Source organism: Ambystoma mexicanum, chromosome 10 (assembly GCF_040938575.1).
Source record: "Ambystoma mexicanum isolate Mex_15411 chromosome 10, UKY_AmexF1_1, whole genome shotgun sequence".
Classification (NCBI taxonomy): Eukaryota; Metazoa; Chordata; class Amphibia; order Caudata; family Ambystomatidae; genus Ambystoma; species Ambystoma mexicanum.
Genome location: NC_090932.1, coordinates 22,023,384 through 22,038,498, shown reverse-complemented (window position 1 = coordinate 22,038,498; position 15,115 = coordinate 22,023,384). Strand labels below are relative to the sequence as shown.

Here is a 15,115-nt window from a genome sequence, read left to right as displayed (position 1 = left end):
CAAAGTTGATAATACTTGCAATGGAGGAATCCATCTGTTTTAAATTCATTATAATCACATGTTCACATGCAATGCACGCCTGCCTGTCTGTTTTAAGGTCTCCCCCCCCCCCTTCCAAGTTTCAAAGGTGACTTTTATAGTTTACGCTGAGCCCATCCTGAGAGGAGGGGGTTCAGACGCATTTATTCATATCTGTGCTCCCACGTTTGCATCCACAGTGCCCCAAGTAGGGGTATACAAAGATTTTTTCAGCCAGTATAATTATGCAAAGTTCCAACTTTGGACCTATGGGAATTAGCAAAGCTTTCCATGTATTTTCCCTCTAGACCGACAGCTAGACATTTTTTTTCCATATCATTTATTTAGTGGTTGACAATTCTTGCAAATTATTGTGGCTAAAAACATCTTTGCACAAGTAGTAGACAATAAAACACACATGGCCACATTTGTGAAATTCATCACTGGATAAATTAGATTTAGTGGAAAACAAATCACACATAACCACATTTGCACCTCTCCAAAAATATTTAACACAAAGTTTTAGGTCTAACAAATGTAATTAGTAACCTGTGATTTAATGTGAGGATCTCACAGCACAACAAAGAGTGCCTCCAGATTCTTCCAGTCACAAGGATGTAGTCAATCTCACTCCCAGGGAAGGCATGAAAGAGGTGCATGAGGTGGTCCATTGTAGATGCCTCCAGACGCAACGGGTTCCACCTCAATGCAATGCAAAGTTCAAAATCGTTACCCCTGGACAGGAGGGGGATTTGCTCGCTGCCCTAGAACTCCAGGGTGTTTACATGCCCACAATCCACAAAGATATAGTCAGTTATCACTCCCAGGGAACCCATGAAGGAACTACATGAAATGTTCCAGCGTAGATCTCACCATCCTCAACACGTTCCACCACAATGCAATGAGAAGTTCGAGATGGTAACACCTGGGCAGGAGGGGGATTAGCTATGATCCCTAGAATTCCAGGGTGTTTTCATGCACATCCCAATTTATGCTCTTCATTAAGATTTCCTCAGGCACGTGATGCCTGGTCAGAGCAACCAGTTGAAGGAGCTTCCCTTGGTATGAGCTCCGCCCCCGGGTGTTTACAAAGGGTATGATGTGGGTCACTTACTTGGATGACTTCCTGGTAAGGCCCTGCAGCCCACAGTTGATTTCCACTGCCTTGCATGTAACAGTAGAGTTGGTTTGTTCTCAGGGCCTTTCGGTGAACTGACGCCTATACTAAGGAATCAGTCCATTGGATTCCCGTGGGACATGACCTTTCCACTGAGGTGGATCCTGCTCATTCAGTCTACATGTTGACAGTTGATTGATCTAGCCTGGGCCTTCTATACAAGTCTGATGGCATGTAGGGCCCATTGGTTCCTGTGGTGTCTTTTGTGTGGCTTCACATGAGGGGGTATGGTTGCATCTGGCTACTTGCATCAGGAGACTGTGGAGCAACTGAAGCTAGACTTGGAGTCGTGAATCTGAACCACATATCTTTCCTCTTAGTGGCTTTTTACTCACCCGATCCTCACATTTTCAAGTCAGTGCCTGCCTCTGTCTATACGGGGGGCACAACGATCCACTATCTGGGGGCCCATCATTTGTAGGGACTGACTCCGGGAAATGGTCTATTAAACACACTTGAACTGAGGGCAAAGTTTCTGCCTTTCATGTGGGGTCGAGGACCTCTGAGGTGAGTCCGTCCACACAATCTTAATTGTTTCCACACCTTTTCGTATTTATGCAGCACAGATCTTCCATTAAGCATACATTTTTCATCTTAGATGAGCCCTTGCACCCAATCTTTTGCCTTTGGGTAAGGCATGCATTGTGTCCTTTTAGACAACAGAGAGAGTATGTAGATCAGGTCCTCCTCAGAAAAGATATCAAGGTTACCAGTCTATCCAGAGATACAGTGAAGTTGGAGACTTGGCTAAGTTCAAGCTTCCCAAGTCTTCACTCCAGGAATTGCCCATTATATATGGTTATGATTGGTTATTTATATACATGGAAAACATTTACTCTCAAACCTCCTGATTTCTTCTAATGATCAAGCATCTGTCAAGCTCTCCTCGATGCTCTTGAGAACATTTAATGGGCCTGTGCTTTGACAGATCTTAATCCTGCATTAATATAATTCCCTTATGACACACCAGACCCTCCCAATCACACTTCTAAACACCGAGAGATTGTCTGCACACAGGTTGCTCCTGCACAGATCCTCTTGATGTAACTCCACGTGCCATTGCCTTGAACCGATCTTGTACAGAGCATGATTGTCAAACTGCAAAACACCATCCTATACCCTGAGATGTGCCAGCTATTCTAGTAGATTATGTGGGGTTGGTCACTCCTGTGTTTCTTTTCAGATACAGAGAACATCGAAAGATCCTAATTGACTGGAAAACAAAACTGTAAATGTCAACCACAGCAAAACCTCAGTTCACACCACACGTTGCATTTTAAACTCCACTCTCGCTCAAGAAGTCACCGCTGTAGCAACATCATGTTACGATAAATCCGGTTACACTCCTGCCCTCTCTTAGCCTCTCCATGTTCTGAACCCCTGACTGGCTGGAACCCAGTTTATAGTGATAGTTCATGAAGTTCTGTAATGGTTTTAGATCCATTGTTTACCAATAACTATGTGATAGAAGTGCTGAAAGATCCAAACTGAAATAAAGTTAAAGAAGAAAGATTTGGGTTGAGGGGACTCTGGGAGGTGGGATGGGTGGTGGGAGGGACTGGTGTATTGATGTTGGTAACTTTCAAGTGCAAGAATTCAGAGGTGGTGGGTTTGAGGTATTTGGTGAAAGTGAGAATCTTAGGGAGGGTTATGATGGGTGTTGCAGTGCAGAAGGGGTATGACCAGGATTAAGATAATTACGTGGAATGTGAGCGGGCTGGGTCACAACAAGAAGAGAATGACCGCGGGGAATGACTGAATCGTTGGAAGATACAGGTGGCATTCTTACAAGAAACACACCAGAGGTGGATGACATACAGAAGAAGTGGGGTGGGACGGTGTTTGGATCAGATTATTCTGCATATGCGAGGGGGTTGCTTACATGGATAGCCAAAGGGGAAAAATACGGATAGATAGGAGACTTACAGACACCGACGGTCAGACATTTGCGCTAGTGGGCAGGCTAGCTGGGAGAGTTATATGCCTGGGGAACTCTTACACCCCTAATGAGGACCCTAGCACATATTTTAGGTCAGTGGTGACATTGGTGAGGGGGGCAATAGGAGTGAGTACTTCCTTTGGGGCAGGCTTTCAATTGATTGTTGGATCCGACACGGGACCGCTTGTTGACAATAGCATCCCTGAAACAACAATCGTCTAAGGCCTTGAATGACGTGATTACTGACTTGGTAGAATTATGGGGGAAAGTCATGGAGAGAGGGAAGGTTTCTTTCTATTCTTACACACATGCTTCCCATTCCAGATTAGACGATATCGTTGTGGGTAGGGAGAATTTCACCTGGTTTTCAGACACAGAATACTCAGGGAGGATCATTTCTAACCGTGCCCGTTAGCAACCACTTTAACATGGACTAAATCGAAACCAGCTATTTCATTATGGAAATTAAGAGCTACAGCTCTTTCGTACTTGGCATTCAGGGGGACGATCCGGGAAGAGATAGCCGATTGTTTTGACAGAAATGTGGGCTCAATATGGGATGTTGGGCTGATATGGGAGGCAATGGGGAGAGCATGGATGGAACGGGTCAGATTATATTTGGGTATAGGGACTCCCCACTTGCAGGAATGGTTAGTCACCTCCGCAATGTAGTTCTACAGGCACTCACACACAGTCAGAGTGGAGAAGAAGGAACCAGTGGTGGAAGTTAAGATCGAGTAAAGGGGCAAACATGTTTTTAAATGTTATCAATGGTTTCTTTGATTGTTTTAGATGCAACTGGAAAATGCTATGTTGGTTTCCAAATGTCTGCACAAACTAATAAATGCATTTAAACAAAAACGAAGAAAGATGTGAACGAGCAGCAGATCCAGACTTGTCCCATAGGATGTATGTTGTGAGATGTGTGATGTGACGCATCGTTACTCTTAAATCTTGCACCACAACATCAGTGGCACGCGGCACCATGGGAATCCTGTGGCATGTTCACATTTAATGGTGCGCCTTCTGTTCATGGGACTAGATTATCCAGTTTCTTGTTTATTTATGTCTTTCATGGCACAAACCGCCAGGGCTTCATTCCTGGTGCTGTATAGTCACATAAACAGCAGATTCAGAGCAGCAGGTTGAGGTGCAGCTACTACACTCATAAATGAAAGATACTAGTTTATTGATTTGGTTTCTTAAGCAGATCATGATGTTTCTGTTCCTTAACTCATTTGGTTCATTCACAAATGTAATATTGAAATGATTCAGTTTAAAGTACATAGAAACATTGACTGTCCCTTCGCTGTCCCTGTCATTTTCGGCCAATCATCATTCTGTAAACACAGTCTATCACCCTGTCCCTTAAACTTTGGGGCAAATTGAAGTAATGATTCAGTGTTCAATTTTTTATCTTGTCGCCTAGAAACACTTGTGTACAGGCGCGTTATAAATACCATATCATATCATATATTTGATTCTATCTTCCCTACTCGGTGCTGAAATACGCCACCCTAGTCATCCATACTGGATCACTGAATTGGCTTTGATCCTTGATTCAAACAGCGCTCAATCTGCTCGCTTTCTTATTATATCAAGTCTTTCGATGCTAGCATATGTGGGGGGAAAGAAGTAAACTTCAACAGCTTATATAATAATATACATAGAGAGATATACTTTTATTTTATGTTGATATGTGGTTTTACTGCTTTGTTGATTTATGCATTTTTTTATCTGTTCTGTTTCTTTTTGGTTTGTTTTATGAATTCTTTTTGTAAAGGTTTTCTTTTGATTTGAAAAGCAAAACAAATTAAAAAAATATATATACATTTAACCTTTCGTGTTTTCATAGATTAACCACGCCTCGACTGGTCTACCAGCCAATATTTCTGGTGTGAACATAGCACTCAGTGGTTCCCACGTGATCGTGACCACAGACTTCGGCCTCGAGCTTCAGTTTAATGGCGATCATGAGCTGTTTGTGAGGGTTAAGGAATACTACAAAGGGGCCTTGTGTGGACTGTGTGGGACTTATACAGACAACCAGGTGGACGACTTCCTGACCCCAGGTGGAGTGGTGGTCCAAGACTTCAATGAGTTTGGAAACAGCTGGCGGGTCCCTGACAACGAATGGCCGTGAGTAATCCTTTCATTTCCGGAGGAAAGCAAATGGTACATAGACAAGGTACTTTGATTATAGCCTAAGACCAAATCCCAGCCTGCACATATTCTATTAAGGACTTAAGGTTCCTGAATATTTTGTCCTCAATTTTTAATATTTTTAATCATTGTTTCTTTCATATTTATGTATTTTCAGTGATCTTGACTATGCAAAACTTGATTTTCTTCTTGCAAGTAGCAAATTTGGTTATCGTTTTGCAGGAAAGATAATTTTGGAGTCAATTCTGTAGCGAGTAGAGATTAGCGTACAGGGAATTGCTTCTTGATAGGTTATTTTAACAACATTGCTGCTTATTGAAAATCAGTTTGTTTGAGGCAGAGATTTGTAGACTTTCTGTATTAAACTTTTCACATTTTACTGAAGAATGCCTTCTTTTGCAATTAACGGATTCGTTTGTAGGAAGGCATACTCATTTGTGTTTAGAAAGTTGATGTATTTGTGTAAGGCATGGGTTTGCTTTTTCCTTTTTGCCTGGACGAGTACTGTCAGTGTTATAGAGTAAGTCACTATTTGATGGTGAACCGGAATTTGGAGAAAAAAAAGACCCTATTCCCTTTTGGGTAAATTAAACTCAGCCACCCCTATTGATAGTATAGGTCACTAAACCTAAACAGTACACACGCAAAGTGCATCATATTTTTTTTTTTTAAAACATATCTTTATTATTTTCATTGGTCAAAAAACACAGAAAAAAAAACTTGAACCAACATTTCACCCCCAACTCGCCCTCCCCCCTCCCACCCGGGACCCCTGTGACTTGGTTTGTGGATTTCTTTATGCATTGAAAATGTCTGTGACCTTTATGTTGTGGGGGCACCATTGATCCATAAACTCTGACTGCAGGTGTTCCATGACCCCACCCCATTCTTTGGTGAACCTGTTCTTAGTGCCTTGGATTGTGTGAGTGACTTTTTCCATTTCTAGCTGCGCCCATACTTTTTGAAGCCACGTAAATATTAGCGGTGTATCCCTCTTTTTCCAATTTTGGGCTATTGTTGTCCATGCCGCGATGAGAAGTCCCACAAAGCTTCTCCATTGTGCTTTCGTGTATCTTCTTGTAGTGTCATCTCTCATGCCACACATCCATACGCTCTCATCTAGTTGTCCCACATCTGGAAACATCTTGCCCATTTCTCCCTTAACTTCTTCCCAGAACGGCACTATTCCTTTACAGGCCCACCAGATGTGTCTCCGCGTCCCCACTTCTCTGCACTCCCTCCAGCAGAGGTTCGATGTTCTTGGGAACATAGTATGCAGTCTCTCGGGCGTGTAGTGCCACTGAGTCACTATTTTAATCCACATTTCTCTCATCTGCACCGCTCTTGTCAGTTTGGGGATCTGAGCCCATATGTCCTCCCACTGTTTTCTCGTGATTTCCAATCCCAGTGTTCTATCCCATTTGCGCATATATGCCCATTTGATCTCTTCATCTTGTTTGTTTATAAATATAGTGTCGAGATCCATTTCTTTGCCCCTGAGTTGGTTGTAATGTATTTCTCAAATGGGGTTAGGGGTCTCGTTGCCGCCTTCGCTATTTCAGGAGTTTTTAGCCAGTGCTTAAGTTGTTCATAACTATATCTATTCCGTGTGGTTCTTGTTGGGAGTGTGAGGCATGATTCGTATTGAATAATTTCATTGTTACAAAACATTTCCCCAATTTCCGTTATGCCCGCCTCCTCCCAGTTGTCTGATGTACCCTGCTCCAACCCTGGCGGAAACTGCGGGTTCCTCCATATGGGTGTGAATGGGCCTAGTGTGTTGGACATTGCGCCCTTTCTTGTTTGGGTGTCCCACGCCTCCAAGGTCGTGCTCAGTATTTCGCTGATCCCTATGTTGGGATGTCTATGCTGTTTCTGTTTCCAGATTAGTTCCCCTAGTGGGGTTCTAGCCACCGCCCTATCTTGTGCTGCCCATAGTTGTTGTGGGTCTTCTCCCAGCCATTCCCGAAGCACCTTTAGTTGGGCCGCTTGGTAGTATTTTTGAAAGTGGGGCAGTGCCATCCCTCCTTCCCTAGTTGACGAGGTTAAGACCGCCCTGGATAGCCTCGGAGTTTTCCCCTTCCACACAAAAGTTGAGACTACCCTCAGGAGTGACCTGAAGAATGAGCGGGGAATCCCTACCGGCAGGGCTTGGAAGTGGTATAGGAGCCTTGGGAGAATGGTCATCTTTACCGCCTGAATTCTACCCCACCATGATATCAGCAATGGGTTCCATCTTCCTATGTCTCTTCGAACGCTAGTAAGTAGCTGCGGGTAGTTTTTACTGTACAGTTGGTCTACCTTGTGTGTGAGAGTAATTCCCAGGTATTTAATTCCCTCCTCTGCTATCTTGAGGTTGAGTGCCCTTGCTTCTCTCTTAATCTCATCCCCGTCTCCTGCCAGTATTAGAATTTCTGATTTGTTTCTATTGATTTTTAGCCCCGAGATGGCCCCGAAGGTTTCTAGCTCTCCCATTGCTGCAGCCAGCGATCGGTCCGGCTCCTCTAGTGCCAACAGCAGATCGTCCGCAAAAGCGGTAATCTTGTGTTGCCTGCCTGCCATCTCTATCCCCTTAACATACGCAGCTTCCCTTATTTTCATCAGAAGGGGTTCTAGGAATATAGCATATAATAGGGGAGAGAGTGGACACCCTTGTTTTGTTCCACGAGATATGTACACCCTTTCTGTTACCTCCCCGTTGATGGCCACTCTGCAAGTTGGGGCACTGTAGTTTGCTTTAATTCTGGCTATAAAGTGTTCCCCAAATCCCATACATTGAAGTGTCTTAAATAGCATGGACCATTCCACTCGGTCAAATGCTTTTTCGGCATCTAGTGCCAGGAGAATTGCTGGGATTCGCTTTATACCTATCTTTTCCACCAGGTGGATGATCCTTCTGAGATTGTCGTGTGTTTGTCTTTCTGGGATAAAGCCTGATTGATCTAGATGAATTAATTTAGGAAGAAGTTGGGAGACCCTAGCTGCTAATATCTTAGTGTATATTTTGGCATCTATATTAATCAGTGAAATTGGTCTATATGAGGCCGGGCTAGATGGGTCCTTCCCTAGTTTGTGAAATACCAGGACCTTCGCTTCGTTCATGGTGGGGGTCACATTGCCACTTTCTTTAAAGGAATTCAATAACCTGGTTAGGACCGGGGTCAATTGGTCCACATATTTTTTGTAAAATGGGGCCGTATAGCCATCCGGGCCTGGGGCTTTATTTTTCGGTAGTTCATTTATTACTTTTCTAACTTCTTCTTCCCTTATGGGGTCTTCTAAGGCCTGCTTGTCTGCCGGTGAGATTTGCTGGAATGTGAGGGATTTCAGATATGTGTCCTGTGCGTCTGCCTCTGGTTGGTCTGTGGTATACAGTTTCTGGTAGTATTCTCTGAAGACTTCCCCTATGTCTTGTGAGCGTGTAAGGTGTTCCCCTTTCATGTCTGTAATGCTTTTGATTGTTATGTCTTTCTGTTTGGCACGTAGTTGTCTCGCCAGCAACTTATGTGCTTTATTTGCTTTTATGTAGTACCTTTGTCTTAGATATAGAAGGCTCCTTTCCGCTCCCTTTGTGCGCAGCATTTCTAGCTGGCCCTGTGTGTGTCTAAGAGTCCTCTTAAGTTCCCTGGTGGGTTGTGTCAGTATCTTCCCTTGTATCTCCGAAATTGATCTTTCCAATTCTTTTTCCCACACCAACCTCTGTTTCTCCTTCGTTATTTTTAGTGCCATTAGTTTCCCTCAGATCACTGCTTTAAACGCCTCCCAGACTATGGAGATTGATACTTCCCCTGTGTCATTGTCCGTGAAGTATTCTTCTATCATTCCCCTTATGGTTTCCCCCGTGACCTTGTCCTGGATTATGTCCTCCGGCAATCTCCACCTCCACATACCTCTAGATTTCCCCTGAAGTTTCATATCGAGCCACAAGGGTGCGTGATCCGATAGTGCGATTGCCCCCTTATCCACCTCCTGGATTCTGCCCATGAGGCCCACCGAAGCCCATAGATAGTCAATTCGTGACACCGAGTTGTGGACATGTGAGAAGTAAGTGTACCCGTTTTGGTCCCCTCTGAGTTCCCTCCATACATCACCCAGGGCCATCTGGTCCATTTGCTGCTTAAGTCATTTCGATGGAGCCCCCTGGCTATATGTCCCTCCAGTGCTTCTGTCCCTTTGTGGGTCCCACGCCATATTCAGATCTCCTCCCAGGATCACTTCCCCTCTTGCGAAGGATTCTAATTTGTCTAGGGTGTCTCTTAGAAAACCGTCCTGTCCCACATTGGGCGCATATATTGACGCTAGGGTGATCCTCTGCCCCTCCAGCACCACATTTGCGAACGCATACCTTCCCTCCTTATCTGTGATGGAGTTCTCCAGTATGGCGTCCCTTCCGGTCCTCATTGCTATGACGACTCCCGCCCTCTTGTCTGTGGCGTTGGCCTGGGCCCATATTGTAAATCCCCTTATCCGAGCCTTTTGTTTGTCTTTTGCTCTTATATGCGTTTCTTGTAGGAGAAGGAGGTCCGCCCCTTCCCTTTTGAGTAATTTCTCCAGTTTCACCCTTTTTGCGGGGTGGTTCATTCCCCTTACGTTATAGGTCACTATGCGTATCTTCCCCATTTAGTAAGGCACAAGTTCAGAGTAATTGACATCCCTTCCTTCTCCACTGCCCTCTGTCTGTTGTCCCCGTCCCTCATTCCACGCCCTCTTAACACCCCCCCCCCCAACTGGTAACAAAAACAGAACCAAACTTGTTGCCCCCGAGTAGGGCAAGGGTTCCTACTGATGCCCGGACGTTGCGCCCGAAGCTCCCTGCCCTCCTTCCTCTCGGGGGATGTGTGTGTGGGGGCTCCTAAACCCCACATAAATGTCTTATCTTACCCGATTCCAAGCCGGATGGTCCATCCCGGACCGCCTTCTTCAGTTCTTGTACAGCTGCATGTATTCTCTCCCGCCCCCTCACCAGAGTTGGTGCGATGTCGCTTGGCGCCCTCCGTTCTCTCTGTGTCTTATCCTCCTTTCATGTCGGCTTCCTACGGCTTTCTCTTCCTTTGGCTGGTCTATTTTGCTTGATCGTTTCCCATCCTTTAGGTCTTCTCCTTTGCTCTCCGCTGGGTGCCGCTTGATCCCCGTCCTCCGCATCGCCCTGAAGGCCCATTATACTGAGGCCTTCTTCCCAAGTGGTTGCTCTCCGCTGTTTCCCTTCCCATGTAAACGTCAGCCCGAATGGAAAAGTCCACTTGTATCGAATTTCTTTCGCCCGTAGGGCCTTGACTAGTGGGAGGAGCGATCCGCTCGTTTGCCGCGCTGACTTTGCTTCTAATTGTGCATATTTAGGCGGCCCGGTGCGAGCGCGGCTTAGTCGCAGCTCGTCTCCGCGGCGGCCATCTTGGAATCCAAAGTGCATCATATTTGAAGCCCACTCCTGCGTTTTCTGTCGATGGCATGGATTTTGACCTGGTGAAGGGACCTGTGAGGTCGGAAAAGCATATCTTTGTCGTTTGTTTTACCAGTATTAGGTGCCTCCGAGTAAAGTATACCACGCAGATGTTTGTGTTCGTTAGTTGATGTTGGTACAGTAATAAATGTCTTTGCCCTCCCTTTTGACACCTTTCCTTGCACATTTTTGCAAAAGACCACCTGTCTGTTTCTCTTCCATTAGTTGCTGGCCCACTGCTCCTCCACCCATCGTGTGCTCACCTGCATTGCAACAAGCGTCTGAAGATCAGTGCAAAATCTTGACTTCATGGACTGGCCCCTTCAAACCCTGCCATTCCCTGATTCCACCTCAGTCATACTTCGAGAGCTGCGTCTACGACCTGTGCGCCAACGCAGGAAACTCCGAGCAACTGTGCCGCGCCCTGGATTCCTACGCCGCAGCTTGCCAGGCTGCAGGAGTGCATCTGGGAGACTGGAAGGAGGGGACCGTCTGTGGTAAATTATTCCTACTTCATAAAAATGCCTACATGCATGGATATCAATATGTACATCGGGCATGGCACGCAAACAAATGTAAAAGGAACAAGCACAGAGAATGAACCTTTTTCATTAGGGCTAGTTTTATAAATGTGGAAGCAGAGGCGTTGCTAGGGGGTGGTTAAGGGGGCTATAGCCCCTGGTCTTTTGGTTGTAGCCCCGGATAGATTCTCAGGAGCTACAGCCAAAAGGCTAGATAGCCCCCAGTCCCAACAGTTCTGACATCAGCATAGCCCCGGGTCTTTTCCAGACCTAGCAACACCCCTGTGTGGAAGTCACCCTATTCCCAAAGGTGACCTGCGCATTTCAGTGTGGCTGAATAGAAGCACAATAGTTGTGATGTCCAGCCCCCTTGCATACATTAGTGTTGGGAATAAATTGCCGGTCTAATGTATTACAAGCTCCATGTACCCACATGGCTGCTGGGATCGCTTTTCACAGTCAAGCATGTAATTGTTCGGTCACTGCGAAAGGTCAAAAAAAGAAAAAAACATGACTTTTCCTGTTTGTGGGATAGAAATGCAGGGGGCATCAGGGGTTCATACCGCTGCTTTTCCACTTCGCAAAAAATTGAGTAGTAATCAATTTATTGACCACTTCAGGATGAAGGACTTAGACAGCTTTGGCCCGGATTCAAACAGGTTACTTTAGATTGCACACAGATCCCTCAGGCGAGGTCAGCTCAGGTAAAGTGGCTTTATCTAGCACATTTCTGCTGGCTTCTCTGTGAATGGCTTTGCAGGAAAAAGAATGAGGAGGTGGGGTTGTGGGCAGAGAGCCCTGGAAGTAGAGACCTGGTAGTCAGAGGTGGCGGTAGGCAGGCCGTGCGGCTTGACTCCAGCGTCCTTTTAGGTTCCTTCCTGTAATTCCTCTCTTGTCAGCTTTGTGCTGCATACGGCTGCGTGGCTGCGTTGCTGGTGGTGGTGGCGGCTCGCCTCTTCATGGCTCGCCTTCTTGTGGGGAAGTATGTGGGTACTTTGAACCTGTGGAGCTGTACCCTCACCTCCCACATGACATCCTAGGCACTTCGAGCAGCTGTGATTGCCGGCAGCGGCAGTCCGGTGTATTATCACAGAGGAGTGCTGACCGAGATCCGCTGGGGACAGCAGGGCATGTCCTGGCGTGATAAGAGTCCTGTTACCTTGACTGCTAGCTGGGTGATAATTCCTCCCTCGGAGAGGGTCGCCTTTGTCTCTTTTCTGCTTGTGTATACTGTATCCTAACATGAGCATTAGGATGGCAGCTTACAAGAAGTCTGTGGCCAATCCTATACCCAAACAAGCCCTGTGTGGCACAGCAGATACCATGGCCCTATCCAAATGATTAATAGGGATCGGGTACTGGAGGTCGCAGCTCTCAGCGAGCGCAGGAGATTGAGAGTGCTGAGTAAGCAGAGTAAATCCTCTGCTATAAAAATTGACTTATCTGAAGACCCTGCCTTCATGCATAAAGCTCCATGCCTAATACAGGCTTTAGACAGTCCTTCTCTGAAAAAAGATCATACGATACAAGTACCCCCGGTCAATCTACAAAAAACTGGCCCTGTGGTCCAGCAGACGTCACTATTGCCCACAGAGGTCCCACTTGTGGCAATGATGGAGATACCCTCAATCACACAATCCCATGTTCATCAAGAGAGAGCTATGTCAATCTCTCCTCAATTGGACGCCCATAGGCCTCTCCATTGGTCCTCCCCAGTGGTCGGAGCCTATGGTTAACATTGCTAAAGACCCTTTTGATCTATGCCTATTGGCAGAAGCTCTGAATAACTGGGCATCGAGCCTACGGTTTATGGTCATAATACCGAATTAATAAATCTCGAAAAAAAAGGGCGAAAAAAAAATATCGAATTTATTTTTATGACGTTTTTTTTTCGAAATGGGGGTGTTCCCCCCCAACCCACTTTTTTTCTATTTTTTTTTATTTTAACCCTTTTTTTTACTTACCTGACCCAAAAAAGACATATATAAAAACATTTTAAAAAATTCGATATTTTTTTTTTCGGCCTTTTTTTTCGGGATTTTTGTTATTCGAGATTTTTTTTTCGCCCTTTTGACCGACCACCCGAGCCTACAGCCACTGAATGTGAACACCGCCTCCCAGACGCATGGATCTACTTGGACAGGCGTCTTGCCACAGCCCTCTTTTGTAAATGTTGCATGTCAAGCACTTATTCGAAGGGAAACAATAAATAAAGGGACTCAAACTGATTGGGGCAGCATGGACTCACTGATTCCGATTGGGGCAGTCGAGGATTGTAAAGGAAAGGTCCCTATCGCCAACATAGATGGACCACGGGAAATTGCTCCCTTGGCACCACGACGTGAGTCAATCACCGTACACAAAGAGGTTATTCAGCCCATAACCTTGAGTTCTAAATTGAAGAGAGCACTCTCTCGGAACTTACAACTGAAAAAGGCACAAATGCCAAAAATAAAGTATGTGAATATATATGATTTTGCAATGGATGAAAGAAACTTTATTATAACTAATGCTCAGAAAATCGAAGGAAAAGAATCTAAAGAGGCCTTGTGCAACAAGGTTTTAGCCTGGTTACGTCAGAGAACAGGTCCAGGGGTGGTTAGACGCTTGGCCTTAATCATCACTCGCAGGATTGACCACAGCAATTGGTGCTCGCAACCTAACAGCTGGTCTATTTATTTTTAAATAGGTATGTTGATCTGTGTAATCATGATGTGTGTGTGTGTGTGTGTGTGTGCACCTGCTGCATTGATGTTCACTTGCATCTTGCAGGTGATGCTGGCTGCTCCTTGGACTGTTCATTCGATAAGGACTTCTGCAAATGGACGCAATCCACCACAGACAGACTTGATTGGAAACGTCACAGGGGCGCAACCCCGTCCGATCTAACAGGGCCGTCCTTTGACCACACTACAGGAGGTATGGATGAAAGAAGCATAATATTTCTATAACGCTTTGAACAAGAGATCTATGATTATTAATTATTTAATTGATTTATTGAGTTGCTTTAATTATCTAGCACTGATGCCCCACAAACCGTAGAACCATCTACACCTGTAAAATATATTTTAGATGAATCAATGGAAGAGCCCAATAATGGAGTGGCATAAAAGGGTCAAGGGTCCCACAGTGATGAGTGAAGTAGCATGCCTGCCCTGCGCAGAGCCTGAGGAAGCCCATCTCATAGCGCGGTACCCATAGGACATTCTATGAGTACCGTAGGGAAATTGATATAGGTCGGAGCTTTGCATAGTGAGGGATCTCCAAGCAAATCCCACCGGGAATCTTGGTATGTGCCGCATAGTCTAGTGAAGCAAACAGAGGCCCACCCCCCGGGGCACTGCTTTGTGCACTTTGTGGGGGTGGGGCATTTTAAGTGGCGGCAAGCAAATATCCATCCTGGGTCCTTTTCTATCTATTTATTTATATGCACGGAGGAACAATGCTCTTTTGATCACAAAAGACCGTCGAATAGATAAGAAATCAGATTTGAATGGAAGCAGTGAGCTTCTTACAATGGGTTGAGTTCAAGTGACATTCTGACCAGGCTGTGGAGGGGAGGAAATGGAACAGTCACCAGGGACAGTACATAAGTGGACATACATAGATTAAGCACAACCAACATTGGACATTTTTAAGTAGGCGCTACAGCCAAAGGTGCTTAGAAAGTGACCATGATGAATGAAGTGCTAGAATGGAGGCTGAGGAAGTGAGAGACAGAAGCAGGTTAGAGGCGAGGGAAACATCCCAGCTAGCAGGCAGATGAGAGGTAGGTTACGAGGGTAGGAGGAAGGCTTTTATTTGGTTTTGAACAGATCCATGTGGACTGTTTTATGGATGATCAGGGGAGGATAGTTCCA

At 45.4% G+C, this 15,115-nt stretch overlaps 1 protein-coding gene across 2 annotated transcripts in view; it reads left to right on the top strand.

Annotated features, from left to right (window-relative positions):
• Positions 1-15,115, top strand: part of LOC138491110 (uncharacterized) — a 578,562-nt gene that overhangs the window by 240,350 nt on the left and 323,097 nt on the right. For both annotated transcript variants that reach the window (XM_069617434.1, XM_069617433.1), the window contains exons 30-32: positions 4,990-5,273; positions 10,960-11,231; positions 14,028-14,174. In XM_069617434.1, the coding sequence (XP_069473535.1) occupies positions 4,990-5,273; positions 10,960-11,231; positions 14,028-14,174 (703 nt within the window). The remainder of the gene's footprint in view (positions 1-4,989; positions 5,274-10,959; positions 11,232-14,027; positions 14,175-15,115) is intronic.